This window comes from Prenolepis imparis, unplaced genomic scaffold, assembly GCF_030444845.1.
Source record: "Prenolepis imparis isolate NDT839.2.m4 unplaced genomic scaffold, iyPreImpa1.0 SCAF_5, whole genome shotgun sequence".
Taxonomy (NCBI): Eukaryota; Metazoa; Arthropoda; class Insecta; order Hymenoptera; family Formicidae; genus Prenolepis; species Prenolepis imparis.
The window spans coordinates 5,394,601-5,420,128 of NW_028141163.1; the positions used below are offsets into that span (position 1 = coordinate 5,394,601).

Here is a 25,528-nt window from a genome sequence, read left to right on the forward strand (position 1 = left end):
ATTTTTCAATTTTTGCAATATTTAATCCTTAATAAGAAAGATTGCTTTTCTGATGATTGAATTTCTAATTATATTTAATTCTTTTAATATAGACATAAAAAGAAAAATTATGTGAATGATTTTATATGAAAAAGAATTCAGACACAGACTTTACTATGCTACAGTTATTTTTATGCAATATAGGCACACTTTTACATATGGAAACAAATTATTCTCTTTCGCATATTTATATAAATATTATATCGCATATTTGAATCTTTTGAATACATATTTTGATAATATTAATTTTATAAATATGTTAGAATTTCTTTTTAAAAGTGAATAAAAATATATTAACTAATGTTAAGTCGTATCCATCAACTTTAACGACACTTACTGTTAGACTTCGATTCTTAGGGAAGAAGATAATGATTACTTCAAAGTAGAGTCGGGCAACATATTTTAATACGCACTACGTAATTCGAATTTCAATGCGTATTTTTTGCGTGTACCAAGTAGTGCAGAGTGCAATTGGATCTAATATAGATAGTCGATTTGCTATCTTTTTCTGTCTCTCTCTTCACGTTTGCATCGCCTCGGGCAAAGGGCTTGTCTGTCCGTTGTTTGTCTGCTGTTAACTTATCTACTTACGACCATATTGTATAAATGGATATAATTTAATAACAATTGTTAGTTGCAAAGTGTTGCCTCTGTGGCCCCTCTGAAAATCGTGATTTATTATTTATTGACGCGCCCGGTAATCCGCCGTTTTACGTCTGAGCCTTGAAAATATCTTCCGATATAATGCTATAAACTCAAGAAATTGGGCCAAACAGAAAACTGCTTCATACTTATATAATATTAATGCAAAATGGTAGATGAAACTTTAAATAATGCCAATATGCGACAAATCAGATATTGATTTGTGCGAAAGTATTAGCCAAGTTTGTAAGTTCTTTCTGCATTTGCTCGCGCGAAACGAATGGATTTCGCAATTATAATATCGCGAAAAGGCGAACACATACCAGTCCGTATAATTTGCAGGCAATTAGTTTTACGAGCGACGGAAATTGCATCGTTATTGCTTTTTAAATGTTGTCGCGCTTGTGGCCAAGGTAAACTTCTTATTGTGACCGGATCGTGACTAGGTGAGCTTGCACGCATTTACTGATTATGCATAAACGTGTAGCGTTGTTTAACAGAGATATTTCCTCATCGAGGACGGTTATTATCGCGTCGTCACATCATAAATTGAGTTTAACAATATATCCTTCAAAGTTGGAGCTATGAAATTAGCTGTCGATTTCTACGAATATAATTAGGCAAAATTACATTTTGTAAAAAGCGTGACGTGAGTGTAGCAAAAACCTCGCACATAGTACGCTTGTCATTTGCAGCATCGGTTGTCATTTGCGTCTAAAAAAGAAAGAGAGAAAGAGAGAGATCAAGTTTTCTTTTCTTTTTTATAATACAATTGATTCGTATAATGATTACGTTGGAATAGGCTAGTTTCATGAAACTTACAATTAGTATTAACAAACGGTTAGATTCTGATTGCTCGCGTTTTTTTAAAGAAATAGTCTCGCGGTGATTATTTGATAAGCCGTGCGTCAATGTATTATTTTTTTTTTTGCATAAAATGAATTATATTACGTTAGGGATGGGCAGATAAATATCCGAGCATCATGCGTAAAAACGACATACATCGTGTGAAAAAAATCTGAGCGAATCTTATTCATCTGATGCATAAGAAAACTTTGCGTGTCTCCAAGCAATTAAATACGCATGCGTTAAACAGTCACATACAATTTATGTACGATATAAGATCTGAAATCGATTCGAGTCAATATTGGCAATCCGCTATAATAATAATATTGATTAATGAGGTCTTGAATATGCTATGGAGATAACTGCTTGGAGAAGCGAAACGATTCGCGTATTGCACTTTATAACTATACGAACGAATAAATCGATAAGTGAATGGAGATAAAATGAAACCTAATCTTAAAAAAAAGCTTTAGAGAATAAAAATCAGCTAGTATAATACTTGTTAGCTCGTGCAATAAAGGTAATGGAGCGTACACTTAAATATATTCACAATTGGATAGATTGCTTACATAATATTTTACTAAGCGACAAATCTTGATGTTTCGATCTTGAGATGTTGGATTTCTCCATCATATTTTACATTTTCTTCTTGTAGAGAATTTTTTTCGCTCATTAATTCCACGGGCAATAAGGAAAGAATGTATATCGCGCAGAATCTTGGGGATATCGGTAAAGACAATCTCTAATGTCTAGAAAGAAGACGAACAAAACCCCCGATCTATACGGCGTGTTAGTAATCCATAGACGGCTTTAATCGCCATCCGACGCGTGGGTGGAGATGAGACGCGATGAAGAACGAGAGATCGGGGCCCCTCTATCTGGTTCAGGTGATAATTACCGCTCGCGTGTCTCCAAACGCCCGAGTGTTCCATGGCGCCACGAAATTATTAGGCTTATCCGCGGCACGCTGATAATTATATACTTGTCCGTTGCTGCGCTGGTCGGTCCCGTAGGGGATCGCGTCAATGTTTTAGGACTTTATAGGCCGCGGTTGATGCGGCCTGCACGGGGTTAGCTAATGAAAAGGTTAGTTGACCCCGCCAGAACGCCCTGGCGCCTCCTTCTTCTCTAGCCGGGGATCCCCTTTGGCCCGGATATACGTCTACTTGCCGAGAGACAAAAAGGGGAGAGAGAGAGAGAGAGAGAGAGAGAGACCTCCTCGAAACGAAAGGTACACCGCTAATCTGGCTCATGAGAAATTTCGCGGCGGAGTTTCAGGTTTCCGCGAATCGTCACCCCGCCGATCGAGGAAATAGCGTGGTGCCCGCAAATCCGCCGCCCACGTAGATTAAACGCTCCTAGATTCCTATTTTTGCGTAAGCATCTTCGGCAAAAGTCTCTCATTTAATCCCTGCGCTCATCACGTTTGAAATTTATTTGCGTCAAATGAAAAATTATATCCAAGGAAAAATATATTTTTGTTTTTCTGTTTTCATTCAATTTTATTTTTTTGTCACAAATTTTTTAAAATTATTTTTTTAACTAGATTAAATATTACTATTTCATAGAATATATAATATTATGATTCTTATCATATATTAATTGTATAAATATAAAACTCCTATTTCTATAGAAACAATTTTGTTAAAGATAAAAATGGTAGCTTTGAAATAAATTCTGTGATAAAATCGGAGTAAATATGTTATGATTGACGATCAGTGTGGATAACAGATAAATAATGAAGCCGATTATTTCCGTGAATATAATGATTGACCCTTGTCACTCTTGTCATCCTATTTTTACTGTAGGTATCTGGTTATTAGGAATGCTAGTAGAAAGTAGTATAGACTAGTTTAGATTCAATATTGATAGTTTCCTAAAAAAGTGGCGGTAGCAGAAGGAAAACACTCACTTTCAATAAATAAATTTATAGTCTTAAGAAACTAAAATATAATCATTACGTGATTTCGAAAACGATTGATTGTCGTTCAATTAAAGCTCACAGAATTACTGTATAATAAAAGCAGAATAAAATGACTTAAAGGTGAAGTTAATTGTTGATTAATCTGTCGAATATATTTTTTTAGATATATATCGCTGTAATTTCTTATTTACGTCACTTTCTTGGAGCACCTCCGGTTCTCTTTATGTTATCTTATACTAAATCACGGTAACGGAGCTTCGTAAGCAACGAGTTTCTTATCTTGTAACTATACAAATATGGAATAATCATTGCTTTTAATGACGATGCTTCTAGATAAATGCAGCTCTTACCAACATTACGTAATCAATTCTATCGACATGAGAAATAATCTTCCACTAATACATGTCAAATAATAATAATTAAAAAAGAAAACGTATGAAGAAAAATATCTTATTATTATATATTAAGTAATATCTTATTATTATATATGCATATTAAGTAAATACTGAAGGATAATAATACATATGCTAAAGTGAAAGAAAATTTGTAAACAACTTATATGAAAATTATAAAATTAATTCCCCCAAAAATGTAGATATTTTTAATTGATTAAATTGAACATTTTCCTTGTAATTTAGCGCATTATTACTTTTGCAAATTTTCGCTTGTATATTTTACGTTCGCCGCGAACGCGTTAAGTAGGTTTTTAAAAATATTTCAAGGTTTCTTTTCATTCTCCCGGTTTTCGGATAGCGCGGCATGGGAGAACTTCCAATTTGGAATCGCGAATTCGCGGTTTCGTGCGCAATGGCATTTCGGGGCGTAGAGTATCCGCGGCCGAGACTATTCTTCGTGGCGAGTACACACCAAAATCCCTAATGGAAATTACAGTGGTTCCTAAGTGGCGCAAGGATATACTTACCGTTCCTCGTGAACTCCGTTAGCGCTTTTTAACTGAGTTTGACTTGTTCCGACTGCGAGACTGTGTGGGAAGCGTTTCGGTAATCAATGGTTCTGGCAGGTAGGCGCCCTTTTAGTGGCTCTTGAAGAGCATAACCACAGTTTTCGACTGTGTTTCGGCTAGGCAATCGCTCCCTCTCTCTCTTTTTCTCTGTGCCTCCCTCGCTCGCTTTCTGAGATGCGATTCTCTCGGAATCTACTGTATTCTTGTGGGAGAGTTTCATGACCAGCGATGAAACGCTATGAAAGAATGAGAGTTCTAAGAAAATTTGTTAGCGAGAACAATTTTGTTATTTCGATTCGCGCAAGTTTGTCTTTTTTTATTTCGATTTTTCTTTATGTACAGCGGATGAAGAAAATGATCGTGCTTGTACAAGCTTGCCTTGCGATGATTTTTAAATCTACCACACGTACAATATTAATTTTTGTCGTATTCATTGCGTATGCAGATTGCGTTATATCGCATTCATAATGGAATATTGATTTGCAATCTGATTGATTTGCTATAAAGTTTTTCCCAAGTCTTGCTTTTTTTCGATCAGCAAAAGGCGAATGCTGAAAAGATGGAGCATTGTGGAAAAATCTCTAGCCCCGTTCTCTCTTTCTTCTTTCCTATTCTCTTCCGCCGAATTGCGGACAAGATCGATACCGACAAGAATGGGCCAAAGTAAACAATCGCGACAAAGCCGAGTACGATATTAGACCCACTCGCGATCATTGTGTAGGATATTTGTGCATATATATATGTATGTATGTATGTACATGTAAGCGGAGAGATATGTGGACGAAACCAGTATACACACGGCACCTTGGTCTGTTTGAACAGAAGAGCACCGGGCTCCCAATTCAGCTACGCGGCGATCCGTGATGGAGCAAATGTTTCACCGGGCATTCTCCTCTCACTTACTTATTCTAAAAAGGTATATAGATCAGAGGCAAAGAACAATGTTCGTCATTTCGGATAATCTTTAGTGTGCGATGTAGCAAAGTTTATTAAATAGAAGAAAATCTACGATTTCTTATCGAGATTGTTTCGGAACGTTTATAGGAGATATAATTTAATTGTATGTGCAATATTTTTGCAATATATAGAAAAAGTTAATGTCATACTTGATAAATCTTGAATTAAAAATTATTTTTATAGTGAAAAGATTTTTTTAACGAGCGATTGAAATGTCTTTTGCAAATGTGCTGAAATTTCTCGGCGGTCTTTATCCAATCGGATCGTAAATTTGGCATATATTCGCGCGTGCATGACTTCTTTTCTTTTCGGCCCTTCGTATCTTCGTCGGCTCGTTAGATCGACCTCCGACCCTTTGAAGACCCGAGACCCCCACCACGATCGCGTTTTTCGAAACAAGCAAAAGGTGCAAGACGAACTCGAAGGGGGCGTACGATGCGCCACGTCGTAAACATATTTTTATTAAATAATTAGAGATTAGGGCTCTCCTTAATGGGTGGTTAGCCTACTCGTGCCCTCCATTCCACACATTCCACCGCGGTGTACGTGAGATTCCCACACTACGGTATCCCTTTAACTTCCTCGAGTTAAAGTACGTGCAATGTAAGGAATGCTCACGTGATCTCGGAGCACATTTTCTCTATTATTATTATTCGATAATATTTTTTAGCGTTTTGTAATCAATGTCAAATTGTCAAAATTTCATCTTAAAATTACGCTGTAAAAGTATGATGAGAAAATAGATATAGAAAATCATTTAAAAATCGATTTTTAATTTGTCTTGTAATGAGTAAAAAATTATTATAAAAGAACTAAGAATTTTATTCTCTTTTATCTATAAATAACTTTATTCATAAAATCTGATCAAGTTTGACGAGCGGATGAATTACTAAATGATGAATTTAGTAAATGAACGGTAATGTTTAGGCGAAGCGTACAATTACGTGTTTGCTAAACAAACGACGATAATTGCTTCGGTGCTAATAGTAACTGTAACGTAAACGGAATCAATTGCTTGCATTGACTGATTACAATCAAAGGTGTATGAGAGCGAGAGTTTCGCGAAATTCTCTGTAACTCCAGTTACTTTAATTTCCTTTGCAAAAACGAGCTGTTGAAAAGCAACATATATACATATATATTATATATAATAGTAACAAAGTGAGGCGCGCTCTTCAAGATATTTACGCGTATATAACGACGGAGTTTTTAAACCCATCTAGAAATAGCGTCACACTGAGATTGTAGGTCAGGTGATGCATAAAAGGGACTACTTGAGAGGAAGAGGTGAGTGATACATTACAGACGTTTGTAAGAAGACGCAAAGAAAACTCTCGGCGCTTACCGAGTGATGTTTTATTTAAATGTTCCCGGATCAAAGAAGAATTGCCGTCTAGCACGGTAATTGAAATAGCTCCGCAAGAGTTTGTGGAATTAGAAGAGAAATAGGACATCGCGTGCGCGACCGGTTACATTTGCTCTAATGAATGCGAGTCCTGTACAAGGACGTCCCGTTTCACAAAAGACAACTTGCGAGCAACGTCAAAAGCAGCGTGACATGCGAGCGCTCTGGCTGCGCGTTTTTCGTTTCCTAAATTCTCGCGTAGAAAAACTCTCTTTCGCAATATAATTAGATTTTTAAAAATTGACCTTTTTTCAATAATTTTATTTTAAACACACGCCATTATATAAATATTTTTGTTTGATATTTTAAATTGTAAGGGCATTTCTAAATGGGGGAAAAACTTTTTTTTCTAATTTTTAATCTACAAAAGAGATGGTGATGTTCTAAAATAAAGTTTCAAAGCTTTAAATATATATTTGTAATTTAAAATATAACTTCTCTAAATCGCGTAGAGATATAATGTTTCTAAACTTTGTTAGCGCATTTTGACTCAATTCATGTCTCGATTAATTGCATGTAATCCGGAATTAACGCTCCCGGTGTGTTAAACGGTATAATTTCATTGTAAGCTGCATTTACAATCAGTCCAAACTGTCCGACACTATGGAATTTATATAATATATAGAGTATCTTCTAAATATATATATATACATATAATCAACTAGCTGATTTTCGAAATAAATACATTTAAAAAAAATAACTCTTCAAGAATTCGTCGAAAAATTAATAAATAAAAATTATGACAATAGATTTTTGCGAGGTATCTTATTGAAATTTAGCAAAGGTAGCAAAAATTTATAGAAATAACAATCTACGGAATTGAGACGTTACAAAATAAGAAGGGATCTTTGTGTATAAATCCCACGCGCGAAATAGAATCTTCATCAGAGAATTCGCCCTTTATCGGCACGTGACAGCATCGCTCGAATCAGCAGAAACGACCCCACAGAAAGGGGGAGGCTCGAATCGATGAAGGAACGCTCAGGACCAATTCCGGAGCTGACGTGCGGACCTGCGTCCCAGGTGTTCGCCGTTAATTGATCGCAGGTTTAGGGTCCTAAACCCGTGCGCGCGTACCCGCGAGCGGCGGAATTAAGAGCGAGGACAGCGGCGGCGTTTGCTACGGGCACTGACGCAGGTACCGGCCACTCATTCAATTACGTTTCTGACACCAGGCACATCAATCTTACCTTTCCGGCGCTAACACGTTGGATTTCGACGACCGCGGCGGAAGTCGGTACGGGGCGACCTCACGGCACGTGGCTATACATACATGCGCGATTTGACGGGATTCGCGTATAATTCTGCAAAATTTATTGCTTAAGAAATTATTAAAATATAATAAGCGATGAATAAGAGAGAAACAATACGGAAATGGCGAAATTATTTGATGAAAAATGATTCTGTTAAGCATTTAGATCTTATGGTCTCATCAGTTGAACATTTAGTGAAAAAATGTTGTTGACCAAATCTTTCTTCGCTAATTTGGAAATAATATTACATACTTTTTTAAGACTTGGAAAATATATAAATTTTTTACTGTTAATTTTATTTCAAGGCTAAAAGTTTCGTTTTCTTTTTAAAGCTCTTTTTATTTCTAAAATTTTTCATTGTTTAAATTATAGATTTAAAAAAGCATTAAAATTAAAAGTATAAAATTATTAGTGAAGGAAAAATGAACAATAAATAATAGTTTTGAATTAATAAATGTATGTATGAAAATTCGTATTAATTGGATATATTTTTTTGAAAAAATAATTAGGTCACTATATATAATGAATAACAATTCAAAAAATAATTTATAGAAAAGAAATTTTATTTTATTATCATCGATATTAAATACTAAAAAGTTAATTTATAGATACTAAACTCTAATAGTTTCGCGACACGAATTAATAATAATATATATATGTATATATTACATTTATTATATATGTTGTGTGCAATTAATTATATTACATTACATTTAACACTTTAGTATGAAAGCGCGCGCCAGGGCACTCAAAGTTTACTAACGTTGCAGTTCTACCGGCGAAATTTACAGTACTAGAACACGTAAAGGATATTAGCTCAATGATAATCTTCTGAACGCCAAATTAATGTTCTAAACATAATCCTCCGAATTTAGTAATTGCCTGTGTTTACGAACTGTATTATTATTGCTTTGAAATTGCAATAGCTGTGTCAGCTGCGTACCGAACTACAATGTATATGCAGCCTGAGGGAACGAGAGTGTGTACTGTTCCTTTGTTTAATCATTTCTGCTTTATTAGATATTACATCGTGGGCACGTATACCAATGATTAAGCAGTCCGATGATCAGTAGACTCAAAGGTACGAAAATTTGGCCGCGCTCGATGTTTGTTCGCCGACGCCGATATTAATTTTAGATCCACAAATGGGACTATGAGTATTTGTGTGTGCGTATGCAACAACTTTATAATATAATAACGTTGTTCGTTATGCGATACATTGTAATAACAATGCATATATTACCATGTAACAATATCAGAATTTAATATACAGCATCGCGTATATATACTTTACTATATTATAACTTTATAATAATCTATTTTTACGCGCGCGCGTATGTGTATATATGGTTTCTTTAACATCATGATCATATCGAATATGATGGCTCATTATAAAAAGGAAATATATGTAATGATAAAAGCAAATTAAAATATGCATCCATAACCAATCTAGTTCAACTTAAACCAATTTTAATCACTTAAATCATTTATTTATTTATTGACTTATTTATATATTTATATAATGTATAATGATTTTAAAAAGGAAAGAGAAAGGGAGAAAAGGGCATTAGTTACACATCTGTCTCAAGTGTTTATATAATTTATAGTAATATAGAAATTTATTACAAATCAGAACTTTAAATTCTTGTGATAAATGAAAACTATTAGGGTTGAAATTCCATAATATGCAACTCGCATGAGCCATTTTCGGAAGCGTAGAACGGGATAGCCAATGAAAGACGCGACTAGGAAAACGAGGTAGAAATACGAATGCACGGAATGGAAGGGGATAAGAGGGTAAGAGAGACAGTGGTAGAATCATGTGGGGAATGCATCGCGGTATACCATTGATGGCATTGGTCTCGCTCGCTCGCGCGGGAATTTCGCTAACCCGCGGGACACAAAGCGGAATGTAGTCACATCTGGCCCGCTCTCATGCGGCGGCGGATCTCGGTTTACGTTGGGCGTCGATGCGGGGACGGAAAATCACGATTGCCGAATAGCCGGAGAGCTGCGCAAACGGGAGGAAATAGAGAGAGAGAGAGAAAAAGTGGACGGGAGAGAGACGAAGCGAGAGAGATCGAGGGTGGTTCGAACGAGGGGAGAGAGAATGGATAATGATCCAGCCGACATTAGCAGCAACCACCCTACTGGAGAGTATATCAGACGAGAGAAATGACAGAGAGAGAGAGAGAAGGATAGTAGAGAAAAAGAGAGAGATGTGAGGAAGCGAGGGTTGCCGAGAGAGGGACAAGGACGAAGTCGTGGTGGACGAAGGGGTGAAAGAACCGCGCACCACATGCATATTGAAGCGTCATTTCATGGTCACCGCAGACTGAAAGTCCCCACTTGAGGGTGAGTTCATAGGGCATGCTGGTAACGATGCGTATCGTACGCGATCGCCCGGAACGTTTCATACGGTTGGCGTTTGATGAATGCTAAAGACTATCGCCATTTTTTTATCCGTAGCCATTAAAATCAGAAACGTTATATAATTTTTATATATTTCGAATATATTCGCAATTTTTTTATGAATAAAAAACAGGTCAATTCTCTCGTTTTTATATTAATTGTAAAAATAGACATGTGTGATAATATCGAGAATTTCGATTGAAAATGTTAATCAGATTGTTTTACGTAAAAAAAAAATTTTTTTATTTTACAGAAAAAGGTTGATATTTACATTTATATGCAAATAATTATAAATATTTCATTCATCGTGATCGATAAGATATATCGTAGATTTATGACAGATTTAGTAAACATGCATCAAAGAACGCTAGACAGATAAAAAAAGATTTATTCTTTTAAATAATCGTGCGCGATAATATCGAAAATATAAAAAAGCCAATATTGTATGATATAATATACGATGTTCTGTATTTTATGGATGCGCGTGGATCATGACACTTTAATACCGGGCAATCATTGTGGATACCTAGCAATTCGCTTCGCTGTGATGCGATAATAAGCGAGGAAGTCCGTTTTTCCATATGAAAACAAGTTTTAATACTCCTCATCATTATGCGCAGCTGGAAAGTCACATCGCAATTTCAAGAGTAATGTTTACGAATGATTAAACGTTCATTTCTTACCCTAATTTACCGCGTATAGAGATAATTATTCTCAATTATCACGTATTTTGCTAAAGATCGAAATATCCAAATTAATAACGTCTCAAATTAACAGATACGAAATCGGCAAATTAATTTCGACACGTTTTGTAATCTGATTAACGCGTGAAAAATAATAATCATAATAATAAAATGAAATTAATACATAGCTATTTCCACAAATGTTATCAGGCTTAAACGTAAATCGTAATCGTATCAGCTATTTTGTGAATAACATGTAATTGTCATCGACTGCTAACGTTATAATCTCGCTCACAAATACGTACAATCGTTGAGCTCGTACGCGTCAATATTGCAATAGGATATGAACGGTAATTGAAATTTCCGCAGTGCATTTTGCATCTTTGGTTCGTTTCTTTTACTGTCAAAATGCTCGTAAAAAAAAACGAGAAGTACCTGTTTCAGGGCTGTAAAATAAGGCGCACCATAGACGCCGAAGATCGCTGAATTCTTTCGTGAATTCTTGCCTCGCGTTCTCTAACACAACGCAGCAATATTTAAGCCCTATTATCCTGCCCTTTAAGTACAATATAATACCGGTCGTGACTTCGCGATGGAGGTTCGGTGTCAGGTGCGCGTACTCGCATGCACGACATTATCGCTCGTCTTATTATAATCGGCGACTTTGTTTATAGCGTTTCTTAATATTTATGGCGCGGGGATCGAGCTCTCTTTCTTTCTCTCGGGGAAAGACGCGCGCACATCCATTCTTATGCTGTATGTATGTATGTATATGTATGTACAAGCTATGGGAGGCCACAGGCGATGCAATGAGCGTGGAACGTCTGTGCGATCAGACTCCTCTCGAGACATTGTAGAGACGCGCGTCATAATCGATGAAATTTGCAATCTGGATCGAGTCGAGGAAGTGGGTTTCGCTTTAGCTCGTTTGTCAATCTGCGCGGGTTTAATGTCCCTTAAAATAGTATCTTTATTTCTTCAAACTCTGAAAGTGAGGAAATAAAATTCACAAAGATGGTTATAAAGAAAAAAAAAAATTTATCTAAGACTGGAAATTACTGTTTTTAGTTTAATAACAACAATATACACACGAGTATAGTGTGTATATTGTTGTTATTATATAATCATTTTATACTCTTTCGAACTCTTTCTCTCAGTTTCTTCCCAATTCAAAAGAATTTGGTGATGAGAACATAAAAATTTGCATATCAAGTTCAAAATTGAAAAATATATACTTTAAATGTATATATTTTTGAAGTTACGCGTGTTTAACGGCAATCAACGCCTAATACAAATCTCGCTTTGTACATATTATTCAGCATAGCTACATCACATTATTGCGCTTAATTATTTAAGAGCAACTCACACACAGCACAATAATTGTGCAACATAATTCACAATCGGCAGCGTTGTTCCTGATGGACGAACAGAGAAAGCTTTGCGTTCTATACTACGTCGTCTAATCTCGGTAGGCCGCGGCAACCTTATCCGATAAACGGTTACATCGTCAGTATCGGATTAAGATTCACTTTAGACAGGCAGTTTATCTTTAGAGGTTGCACCTTCCGCCTCGGTTGATAATTCGATTCCTTCCGCGCTTGTGACTCTCCTTCGTTCGCTCAGCCAGCCAACCAGCCAGCCAACCAACCAGCCAGCCATCCGGTCGTCGTCGTCTCTTCTAGGCTGAAGCTAGCGAGATTATGCGAGAGAGACTAACCCGCAAGCTCTTCATAGTTCCTCCAAGGTGCATCGATTTCCTCACACCGCCTCGCCGACGCCACGGCAGCCGCCCTTACGTATATTCGCGCATACATATACCCCCTTAGACAAAGAGACCTAGATAGACGGAAGCCTACTCCGTACGAATAGCAAGGAAGGAATGGAAACGCCGGCGGCCATTTTGTAAGCTCTTCCCGGAGGAATCAATGTGACGTCGCCTGAGGGGCGCTTGCGCTGCGGGCGACCCTCCGCGTTCGTCCCTGCAATCCTTCCTCCTCCGATCAATTCCAACTTCGGTGCCTCTCCGACTCGATTCTCCCCCTTTCTCTCCCTCTTTCCCTTCCAACGTCGAACCCCCGAGTTTCTCTCGCTTCGTATGTACGCTTTTCCGCACGCTTCCATCTCTTTCCGCTCGACTCTCCCTTCCGAAGCAATCTTACATCCTGTTTCTTTGTCCATATGTCCCATCGTCCTTGTCTCGAAGGGATATCTTTCATCTTTCTCCCCTTCTATCTTAAGACAGAGCTCCTTCACTTACTCCTGCTCCGAACTCTCTATCTTTGCTTCATTTGCGATTTGGGTTCAGAGTCTTGTCAGGCATTACTTTACATAGGAGATGGATTAAATGACGCGTAAGAATCACCGTATTATATATATTTTTTCATAAGTACTAGATAAATTAAGAAAAATGGCGATTGGATGAGAAATATTAGTATATAGATTTTTTTAAATTATTATACATCGAGTACGTAAGTGATTATAAGTATAATAAGATCTTTATTTTAATTTCTAATAAAATCGCTTTGTTCAAAACTTGATAAAATAGCAATACAGTTATATATAAATATGAACAATTGTTTACGAAAAGTAAACATTCTTTTTAGCACTGACGCATAAAATATAACCAAAACGCAAGGACTATATTTTTGTATTTTTGCTTTCCCATGGATGTGGGTTTATAGATATGAGTAAAAAATACTTTTAGTTAAAGATGACTTCCATTTCCGGTATTTTGTGTTTTCTGCAAAAGCTATAGGATTATATATAGCTTGCAGATGTGATGACAAATCGTACAAAAATAAATCACGCTTTCGTATAATTTTAATAAAATTCTCTTAAAAATAAAGGTGTCAAAAATTGCGATGGGTTGCGAGAGGTGAATCGTTAAAATCGCTAATGAATTGAAATATTCCTTATTGCATACGGCTTATCATTGAACGATCCGCCATTCGTTCGGCCGATCGCCATAGCTTATTTCCGTCGCGACGATCATGAGGATGGCTGGAAAGGACGGCGAGTGAAAGAAGCACCAGTACTACATCTTCGCAGGAGAGCCGAGGGACGGCGGGAGCGACGGGTATATGTGCGCGTCGAGGGCAACTGAAATTTATAATGTCGGGTAATCGTAGCAGGGCGTGCACGCACCTGGGTACCAGGGTACCGGCACGTTATTATGATTAGCTACTTTCGGTCCGGTCCCGAGAAGCGCCGGAGATTCCGATCGGATACGCGATACGCGACGCACACCTCGGATTACGGGCCGGAGAAGATGATCTTCCTGCGGATGCCCGGGGCCGTCGTCAGGTACCTACACCCTACCCACCTCCTACCAAGACATACTTCATTTATTATGACTGTGATCATCGATTATGCACCGACGTCTAACCCTTTGCGTCTCCTTTCCCCCTTCTTCTTCCTCACCGCGATCTACCGCCCCTTCTACGCTTTCGTTCTTCATCGTCATCGTCGTCGTCGTAGTCTTCGTCCTGATCCTCGTTGTTTCGTTCTTTTACTCGTCTTTCTCGCACTTCTTCATGCTTCCTCTTCTTCGTGCTTCGAGAGAACCGCGAACAACGTATTATAGCAACTAGAGGATGTACGAGGTGGATTGTGTCGAGGGAAGGCATCAAGAGTAAGAAAGAGAACGTATAAGTGCTTCTTCATCTCCTTTCCTCCTTTACCTTCTCCCTTCCCTTTCTTTTGATGAAGGTGCTGCGTGGATCCGTTACGAATTTTCGAGAGTTTCGAGAGTAGATATTGCGACTCGTCTTTTTCGCCGCGGTTCGAAACTTACCATGGATTTCGAAGATTCGGTGTCCAGATTGTCTCAGATGTATTAACGACGAGCGATGCTGTTCCCTTTTCATCTTTTTCGTCTATCCCTCTTTATGGATCTTAAATTCCAAAAATGGGACTCGATCTTCGATTGCTCAGCATCAATTTCCGCTGCGATAAATCGATAGATGACATGTGTGAAAGTACAATCCGAATTTTAAATTAAAATTTTTTTATTTAAATGTTCTCATTAACTTTAATATTAATATTTTTAGTTGCAGAGAAAATTTTATTTAACCAACTGATCAATTTATATTGTATTGTTGCAAAAAAAAAAATCTTTTTAAACAATTAAGGTTTTAAATTAATACATGTGTTTTGCTTTATTTAACTTTCACGAGACTTATTAGATCCAGTACGCGTACGTCATTTTGCACCTTTCATTATTAGCTAGTTCCGCTATTACTCGCGCCGTACGTCAATTTCTTTTCTCGAAGTACATATACTTCTCTCTTTTGACGCGAATTATAACCTGCCTCTACGCACAATGTCTTCCGCTTTTTTTTACCACGGCAATCTGTGCACGCACTGGATACGATGGTTCTCCGACGCTTATCTTCGCATTTGTATCTAACGATACAACGCGCCCGATTTATCGGGATACGATAACGATCGCTAGAGAGAAATAGAGAGAGAAAGAGTTTAGAATGCCGCTGGCAAGACTAGAGGTTTCTCTTTGCACGCGTATTATGAGCTACATATCATTGCTACATATTTCTGATGAAAGCATCCAGCACAAAATCTGCTCAATCTATATCTTCCAATATCTGCCTACTTTATTTATTCAGTTTACATCTCCCTTTTTGAGTTACACATTTTTCCCTTATATATATATATATATATATATATATATATATATATTTTTTTACATCTATGAAAATGTAAAGTGAAAATTTGCACGTATATTTTATATCCGGAATATCTTACTTTTATCTTTTCTGAAGAGGAAAATCAGATATTTTCTCATGAATGTGTATCTAATTTTTCTTATAATTTTGTTCACAAATTTTAAATATTTTTCGTTAAAATGGGTGTGAATTTTAATGTTATATTATTATATATTATTAACTTCGAAAAAATATCGGTGATAAAAATAATATTTGAGAAATATCATTCATCGCATTCTATTTTGGCGATTATGTTCATTTTTTTTACTCTCACTTTTCGTCACAATAAATTGCGTTTATGTAATGCGACGTATGTATAAGTTAACGTAGGCATGTTATAATAGATACCGATAGCGGAAATTTTCGATTAACTGCTCCCAATGTATTTACCGAAACCGAATTCAGTACACACAGCAACTGAACTGCCGGAATCGAAGTCGATATTTGCCGAAACCGTATTTCAGTAGGTTTACATCGAAACTAGGTTCGGTAGTTACACGCAGCGTCACTCGATCGGGACGATGAGGATCTTTGCGGGCGATTTGCATTGGAATTCGTATTAGCGTACCGTGCTATCATCGTGTATTTAGTAATACACAACCTTAAATTTAATAAGCAACCGTGCGAAAATAAATATTGGGTGTATGTCCGATACATATTTAGATAATTATGTAGAGCGGAGAGGCGATCAAATTTGAATATGTGAATACGCGTGCTAAATTTTTATAAAGATTCCACGATAACTTTGTAAGCTCGTCGATTGTTCAACAGCAAATAATTCGATTTTTAATTTTTAAATCTTTCAAAAAGCATCAGTTTCGAAGTATTAACTGTCAGTCAATGAATTATTGATAGCATCGTAATTGTTTCGTCAAGCTAGATCTGATGATATACAAACGTCAAACTTTTTACTTTACATTATCATAATTTTACGTTATTTTTGCGCCTCAACACATCAGTATTCCTTTTCAAATAACAAAAAATCACTTTGAAATTTAATATCGACTTCTCCCCGTCTTAATGCGTATTCATTAAATTTGAAAATTTATTTTATTTTATTTTTTTATGTAAGATATCTGATTTAAGCTACTTTTAATAATACGAATACAAAGAAAATTGAGCAAATTTTGCTTATGATTGTGTACCAAAAATTATTTGCTCCTCTAAAGAGAGGAAAACTCTTATATAAATTATTTTTATAGATTCTGTCGAGAAAGAAAAAGAGGAGAGAGAGAGAGAGAGAGAGAGAGAGAGAGAGAGAGAGAGAGAGAGAGAGAGAGAGAGAGAGAGAGAAAATGCAATTTTTCTCTACCGATCTGTTTTAAACTGTTCCGTTTGTGAAGCGGTCTCCGGTCGATATCTTACGATAGGCGCGTCCTGGTGGAAGCGCAACGCGTCGACTTGGACGGTGATTTACGACGGCCGCGCGCGCCGCGGGCCGACGTTTCTTCGAGGCGTAGAAAGAACAAGAAGGGAACGGACTCTCCGAAAGAAGTCCATAACGCGATGCGTGTAAACACGGCGGATAAGTACCAATAGTTAGCGCGCTCGTTAAATATCGGCATTCACGCCCCCGTGCCGTTCGCTCGCTCGCGCGCGCTTTCGCGGAGCAAAGTCTCTTTAATAGCCCATAACGTTATCGCTACGTTAACCCCCGCGTGCGTACGTACCTATATACGTGCGCATACTCTGCGTGAGTCAAGGGTCGCGTCTTTAACCGACTCACCATTCAGGCGTTGAATGAAGACCGGTGTGCGTTCTTTGTGCAAGCAAGGTTTCCTAGAAGCACCGAGTAGGAGTAGGAAGATACATAAGCGTGTTTGATTGATTAGTTACTCCTCTCGTTGTTACCTCGATTAAGACGTGCCCTGCTAATAAAGCCTTCAGCCATTTAACTCTGAGAAACTCTTATGGAATGTAAAGTGTGACTTTTGTAATAATTAAATTTTTGGAGCAATATTAAATTTAAAGATATCTTCATATTTTTTTTAATTTTAACAGAACACTGAATGTAGTTTTTTTATTCCTTAGATCTGCCGGCTTTCGAGAATCTTGTAAAGATTCTTTAATCGAATTTTGAGACTTGTTTATTGTGGAAGTATCACGCAGAATCGAGAATAATGTTTCTCGCACATGCAAATTATATGAAAACTTGCAACACGCGAGAATAATATCACGCTGACGTGAAATAATTCTGCGCATTGGACGAAATATAAATACGCGTAATGTAAATTTGCAATAATTCACTCTTGGAACATGTCATAATGATAAATATCTCGGGACTTAGAGAATATGCGTTTCTGTCGACGATCTTTTCTATGCACGTAAGCGCAGTCTTGCACCTGGTATGTACTCGTCGGTATCGATTACCCACAATAAACTTGCGCCATTTAACACTTCTATACGTCAATAGCTATATAGCCCCCCGGTCTACGGATGTGAGAATGTATCTGGTAAAATTATGACTATTCTGACAGCCGTAATTACGATGTTATGGGCGGGATATCTTTATATGCGCTTGAGCAACTGGTTTAGAGTCGTAGGCGATGCGCATTTTAAATCGTGCGCTTCTTTTTATTTTATGATAACATAGTTAACTCTGTATTTGTACTAACATTGAATGTAGCATCTATTATTTCGCGATACTATTCTGTCAAAAAAGAAAGGAGAAAGAGATTTAGGATTATTTATTACCAAAGCTATACATATATCTAATAACGTGTATTATAGAGATTATGCTGTGCTTATTAATAATAATTAATTAATATATCGAAATCAAATGTTGCAATTTCAATAATTTTGTACAAATCATTGCATATAATAAAAACTATGCAATGAACCAATACTTTTCGATAATAAGATTAAGAACATTTGCGGACGAGTTTTCCGTCGATTCAGTCGCCTCGTCTTCGGGAAATTTTAGAAGGTAGGACATTTGGATAGAGATGAATTCGGAGAGCAGAACAATCACGAAAGAGGGAGAGAATGAGACAAGAGAGAGCAGGCGGCAAATATATAGTTTTTCTCCCCTTTCAAGAGGGAAGTTCTTAGAGGACCCCTCGGCGAAAAGGGTTTCTAGCTTCTGGTGATTGGTGTAAGTTAGCCCTCTGGGCAGAGAAAACGGTTTCTCGGGCGCATGCGCGGCGCTACAGGGATCCCCCTTTGCTTTAGGGTTAGCCGCGGTCCTCCCTGCGGCCAACAGCCCAGGATGACACGCCCCGGGCTACCAGATCAATAAGATCCCTTATACCTACCTACCAACTACCTATCTCTTTGGTTACGCCCTGAGATATATACCGTCGTCGGTTTAAATTCGCCAGTAGAAACTTACGTATACTACTAGAGCAGCCGCGTAGCATATCTCGCAGATACGTCGGGCACCAGGGTGCATCACATGTAAACGGCATCAAAAATCGCCTTCGCGGTCTTGTATTATTTGACATATGAGAGATAAGCGTGAAATGCTGGCCTAAAATATGTTTTACAAGCTCCGGAACTGTGTGACGACTGGAAAAATCTTTATTCGATTTCATCGCGAGCGATGGAGCTTTATCTTACGGGATCATTTTTTTCTGAAAATTCTTCCTATTGTACTATAGGAAGGGGTACAAGTTTGGTGTAACGAAATATTGCTCACAAATATATATACTTTTCAGAAATAATATTTTACATAAATTTGTTATACCTATGAAACTTGAATTTTGTACTGTTTTTGTGAAATGACTAAAAATATCTGGATACATATAATACTAATCATAAAAGGGAGCATATTATTGTGCATTTTATTTCTTAGAGAGACAAAGAGAAACGTTTTTATTTTATTTTTATTCTTTTTTAAATTTTATTTTGAAACTTTAAAATAGCAATACTTAATTATTTCCCTTGTATATTATTGAAATTATGCTGGGCATCTTACTGTTAGAGCAAAATTGTCCCCTATTTTAAAAAATATAATTGTATGGAAATAAGTTTAGCGAAGTCATATTCCTGCATTTTCGGTTCGTTTATTTCATCTCGGTGAAGCAAAACGATTCGATCCTGAAATTTTAGTTGGGTTCTTTCGTTTGACAAACAACAATATGCGCTTATTACTCGTGATTCGCAACGCGTAACATTTTTCATGTCAACTATTCGCGTATGGCCGCGGATACATAGGTATACCTACCCTTGGAACACGATATGATACCGCAGAAAATACGCGGGTTTGTTTGTGACCCATTAAACGCGAACAACAATTTTCCATTGCGAATAGTGCATTCGTGAAAATATACGAACTGCATTACACAGATGCGATACGTTACAAACAGAGTCTGCAAATGGGTATGCGTAAAGCGTAACGGGAGAAAAAATTGCGGCGCGGCGCGGCACGATATAGCGGGTGTGCGCAATTGAAAAGCCGCGGAGATGAAGTATCGCAAAAGTAATTACAATCGTCGGTCGGTTGGTCGGCGAGGGAGAGAGAAGAGGAGAGGGAGGGGGGGGGGAGAATACACGCGTCGAAAAAATGACCGTAAAAAGATGACCACATATCGGACCGCAACGATGACCGTATCTCGTTAAAAGACCTCCCTTCCAATTTCGCCAGGTCGATCTGAAATTTTCTTGTAAGCTCGCGTGCATGCCCTGGGCTGTCACGATTCGGACCTAACTGCCGCGTTCGTATAACCGATTCAGGAATTCCTCGTAAGGCAATTTCATCTTCGGAATTCCTCCGCTGCCCTCGTACGCATACCTCTCGTACCTCGAGCTACTCGTTCATAAGTGCGTCTTAATCTTCTTCACATGTCTATGAAGTGACGAGCGATCGCGTAGAAATTACACGATGCGCTGATGGCGGAATAAATACGAGTAGAAACGAACAGACCTCAACGGAAAACGCATATCATATATAGGATGATTTTACAGTTATCGTTTCGAAACTATGCAAGTTGAAAAGCAAGATGTTTGATTAATCCACATGTAATTTAAACATTTCTGTCCATAGGCTTATGTCAGAAAAAGATTTCACAAAGTAATACGAATGAAGAGAGATATCCAATTTAGAATATTTAATTTCTTTTCAGAATATACTCAAGAGTATACGATTATGTATATGCACTCTCATTTATGTATATAACATTCGCAGGAAAAGATTACAATAAGAAAAGTGGCACATTTTAGATGCACTGTTTAAACTGTATAAACTTTTAAATTAACGAAAAAATAGTATTCTTTGCAAACATTATATAATTATGATGTAAGGGAGAGGATGGAAGAGTTTTATCTAAAATAATTTATTAATGAAAAATTAGGAATTTTTATTATTATTATTCGAAAGATAAAATGTAATTTATAAAAAATATATTGCGAAACAGGAAAGCATCCTTTATGACAGCTTACGATCGTCCACAAATTCAGTTATCACATTTCATTCTTGTAAAAAAGAAAAAAAATAATAAAATTAAACTGCTCCAATAATGGAGCTCCCTAATTCTTCGGCGGTCTGACACAAGGCTAATTAAAAGCATAAAAAAGAGCCATCCGGGTGTCTTCATCAACATCATCTGACGTGCATCTGGGACACCAAGAGCTTAGGCTAAAAATCAAAAAACAGGAAAGACATGTCCTACGGGAATGCCGAAGGAATTCCATTCATTCGTTTATTGTTCAGGTAGCTGATCAAAAATCTACCCTCGAAACCGCCCTCGGCCGAAACCAGGTCGTCGACCAGAACGATGGTCTGGTCACATTCAGTGTGTTTGCGTGGTCAACGCGGTTCGTGTAGATCGAAGCTATACGCGGTGTAATTAGTGAAACGACGCGAGTAATGCTTCCCAGAAATATCGACGCGACAAAATTGGCGTATTAATTTCGTTAACATGTTTGTCAGCATCGTATCGCGCGTAACTTTTGTTTTTAGCGCATAGCTCAATAATCTTCTAATTTTCCAAGATAATTAATGATACACGAAGATAGAAAATAATAGCATTGTATAACTTTTGAGATACTATTTCGTGAATTCATTAATTATGAAGATTCAGCGCAATAAATTAATGGGGAAATACCGTATGAAAATTTGTTTTCTGATATTTATTTTATGTATTTTTCTATAATTTATGTAGAAAATAGATGTGCCATATAGATATATTATATATTATTTAAAAAAATATTTTTTTAAAGAATGATACAATACTTTTATACTTTAGTGATTAATATTACTAATTATTTACTCCGTAATATTACTAAAAAAAACAAAGCGCAAAAATATTATTCTAGTGCAATATTTAATGCACGATAATGCCTAAATATTATTTCAAAGTTTATTTAAACACAGACAGTTTTGCAGAAACTAAAGTTTGTCCAAGAAATATAGAAGCAAAATTTTCACAATATTATCTGACAGGTTTATATATGTATAAGTGATATGCAACAATCCATTGCTCGTTTATCAAGTTCCACATGTATCACTTGGTAAAAAGTATTAATTTTCTACGACAACACGTTTTTCATCGATCACAGATTGTAAAAGAAAAAAATTCGAATTATATATTACCGCGATAATAGATCAAGATTCTGATCCTTGGTCTCGAAATTCGATCGCAGGATCCAGGCGCGATCGCGCGGCGAGATCCTCGCAAGAGGAGGAGACGGCCGGCGATCAGCGATGCAGGCGGAGCGCGCGGAGCAGATGCTCGCGAGATAGAGACCTATTCTTTATTCGAGAAATAAAATCTCCACGACATTATCCGGAGGTTTATCCGCGAGAGCTTGCCCGCGCGAGTTGTTGCGGTGCGCGAGCCAATCCGGACCGGTCTGGGCGTCCCATCTCTTCGCATACTGTGGTGAAAGACGAGGTTCTATTGGGCCTGAGCTCGTACTGGGCAACCAATACGGGCCCAAGCGGGAAATAATCCGGGCCTTGAGGCCCGTCCCAGTTCCTACCCCGATCGTTCCGCTGGTGCGTCTATCTGGTAGCTAAGGCCCCGCGGGCGCAGTAACCCTCGAGTCCTCCTGCGCGTACGACGGTTTAAGGCGAATACCTATACAAAGGTCGAGATATCGGAAAACAATATCCACGGTGCCAGTAACTCGATATATCTCGGACTTACCCATCCTATACCTTTTGCTCTCTTTCTCTCTTTATTCTTTACCTTCTCTCTGTCTCTCTTCTTCTCTTTACGCACCTACTCTCTCATTACTTCATCTCCCTCTCGTCCTTTGCCAATCGCCAAACCCAGGAGGTGTTTAGAGCACTCGGAATAGTCCGTCGAAACCGTGAATTTATATGAAGATCGCGAATCGAGATTCGCCGCCGAGTTACGAAATCTGTGCATAGTGATCGGGCTCCATCCCACGTACTCTGCCCTGTTTTTTGGCGGGCCCGTCGCATCCCAACGCGAGAGCACACGTGACGACGGATATCTTCGGTGTACGCCGAGCCGGTCCAGGATGCCGCTGGCTCGTCGGTGAGAGCATCCGGACAATCGGGATTGATACTGCGAATGATTCGCATTTTACACACCGGTGCTTAGTATCTGCTGGATTCTGAGAGTAGTGCATGTACAGTGGGTGTCATCGAGTGCTTTTGCGGCGGACAGTTTTCGCGCCTCGGGCAATGGACGAGCGAGCGTAGGAGATTCGAGCGGATATATAGATCATATCGCGTTCTTGCGGACCGATGGACGGTCGATCGATCGATAGTGGATCGGTTTGAATTATCGTAAACGTTCTTTACATACAAAGCAGTCGAATGCCGAACCTAGACTACTACAACACCGCGAGAATGCATCAAATGGTAAACTCTTTTCAAAATATAATTAGCTTAGATATAAGTCGTTAGATTTTTTTTATTGGGTGTAATAAAAGATGCAGTTTGTAATAATATATTATGCAAAGAAACATACAAAGTCATTATAATTAATTTTGAGAAAGAAAGAGGATCTTGATTTTTACCCTAATAAAATCTGGAGAGAGAGAGATTATCTAAAAATTAAGTTTACAATTCACTAATATCAGAAAATATTACAGAAAAACGTGATAAATTAATGCAGTAAGATAATTAAATATTTACATATATATATATACAGCTTATAATTTATTGCAATAATTAATTTCACTTTAACTTAAAAAAATTTTTTAATTTTTCATACATATTATTTGTGTCAAATATAGGAACGGAGATCTGTTTACACGCTGCGTTTTCTTGCATTTGAAAGCATATTTTAATGATTGCGTCTAACACAAGAATCTTAATGAGTCGATATTTGGAAATAACGTTAAATTAGAAAGTCCATCCACACACACAATTGACATTATCTTAAATCTGAAACGTACACCTGGTCGCGAGTAATAAACGGCTATGACGACATTACGACACGCAATTCGTCACGCGCCCCGAGGACGCGTTTAAGTGAAATAGATACGTCAGTCTTATGGAATATAAGTTCATAAAATTGAGCGGTAAATCATTGAAGATTTCTTTGGAACGTACCACACGCGAGCGCTTACATACCCGCCGCCAACCACAGATGCCGTATAATGACAGACTTTAAGAGCGACTCGTAAAATCTTGGCACAATGGAATTATTCCGCAACGTGGCCGTTGCGCGATGTTCTTACTATATTTTCACTTTGTACGATCGTTAATAGACACTAAATAGCGAATGCATCCATATGCGTCTGATTCCCTACATATATAAAATATTATAAATTGAGTAATATGAGGAAAAATATTTTTTTTTCTATATTCGCACATACACGTCTTCACCACGATTTGTTTTTCAGTACATTTCTTAAGCGTGATGGCAGGACGTAAATGGTGTTTTGATAGAAAAAAATTAAAAACTAATGTGTGACTTTCTCTTTAAGTTTTCACAAATATCTATACATTTTTTATTAAAAGAAACAGTCTAAAAATTGCTTGATAACAATCTTATATTTTTGAATTTAAAAGGACTAAAAATTTGGGTTTAAATTAAAGGATTAATTAAAAAATTAACATAAATTTAATAAATGCTTTATTTTTCAGAAATATATATATATATAAATTTTTATCCTTATTATATTTGTTTATATATTCATATATTATAATCGTTTATAAATTAGAAGAATATACGTTATAAACTATCAGAAAAAAATATATATGTCTTCTGCTGTGTTTTAATATGTGCACTGCATATTGAGGGAGATATTATATAATTAGTCTGCTAAATTAGTGGATCCTAATTAGTAAAAGAACAAGTATTAAGAAAATGGTTTTCTTCTCGTTATTTATTTGCGATAAGTAATGATTCAAAGTAAAAAATATTTATTGCATTGCATCTTATATTGCACTAGTGTTTTCAGATGCATATACACATACGATTATGTATTAAATCTTATTGTAAATATAGAAGCAAAATAGGCCCGTATTCCCAGCTGAAGTTAAATGTTTGATATCAAATTAACAAGTCCGATCGACTAACGGCTTCAATATTGACAAAGCGAAATGTAATGCTATTACCGCAAACCAACCATTAAATGCTGCAATTTAACAAATTTACTTTAGCTGTCGTAATGAGATATCATGAAGCGAATCTACAAGCGCGCACTTAAAATTTTTTTAAGTATATTAACAAATAAATAGTTTGCTATATTGCAAGTTGCATTTCTTCGATGGAATATATATAATCATAAAAAGATAAAAGTGAACATTTCTGATTAT

At 37.1% G+C, this 25,528-nt stretch overlaps 1 protein-coding gene across 2 annotated transcripts in view; it reads left to right on the forward strand.

The window, feature by feature from the left end:
• The first annotated feature begins 22,830 nt into the window (after window positions 1–22,830).
• Tfap-2 (transcription factor AP-2) overlaps window positions 22,831–25,528 on the forward strand; it is a 133,258-nt gene continuing 130,560 nt past the window's right edge. For both annotated transcript variants that reach the window (XM_083038599.1, XM_083038600.1), the window contains exon 1: window positions 22,831–23,620. Coding sequence is in view for 1 of the 2 variants with exons in the window: in XM_083038600.1 (XP_082894726.1) it covers window positions 23,576–23,620 (45 nt within the window). In the remaining variant the exon portion in view is untranslated. The remainder of the gene's footprint in view (window positions 23,621–25,528) is intronic.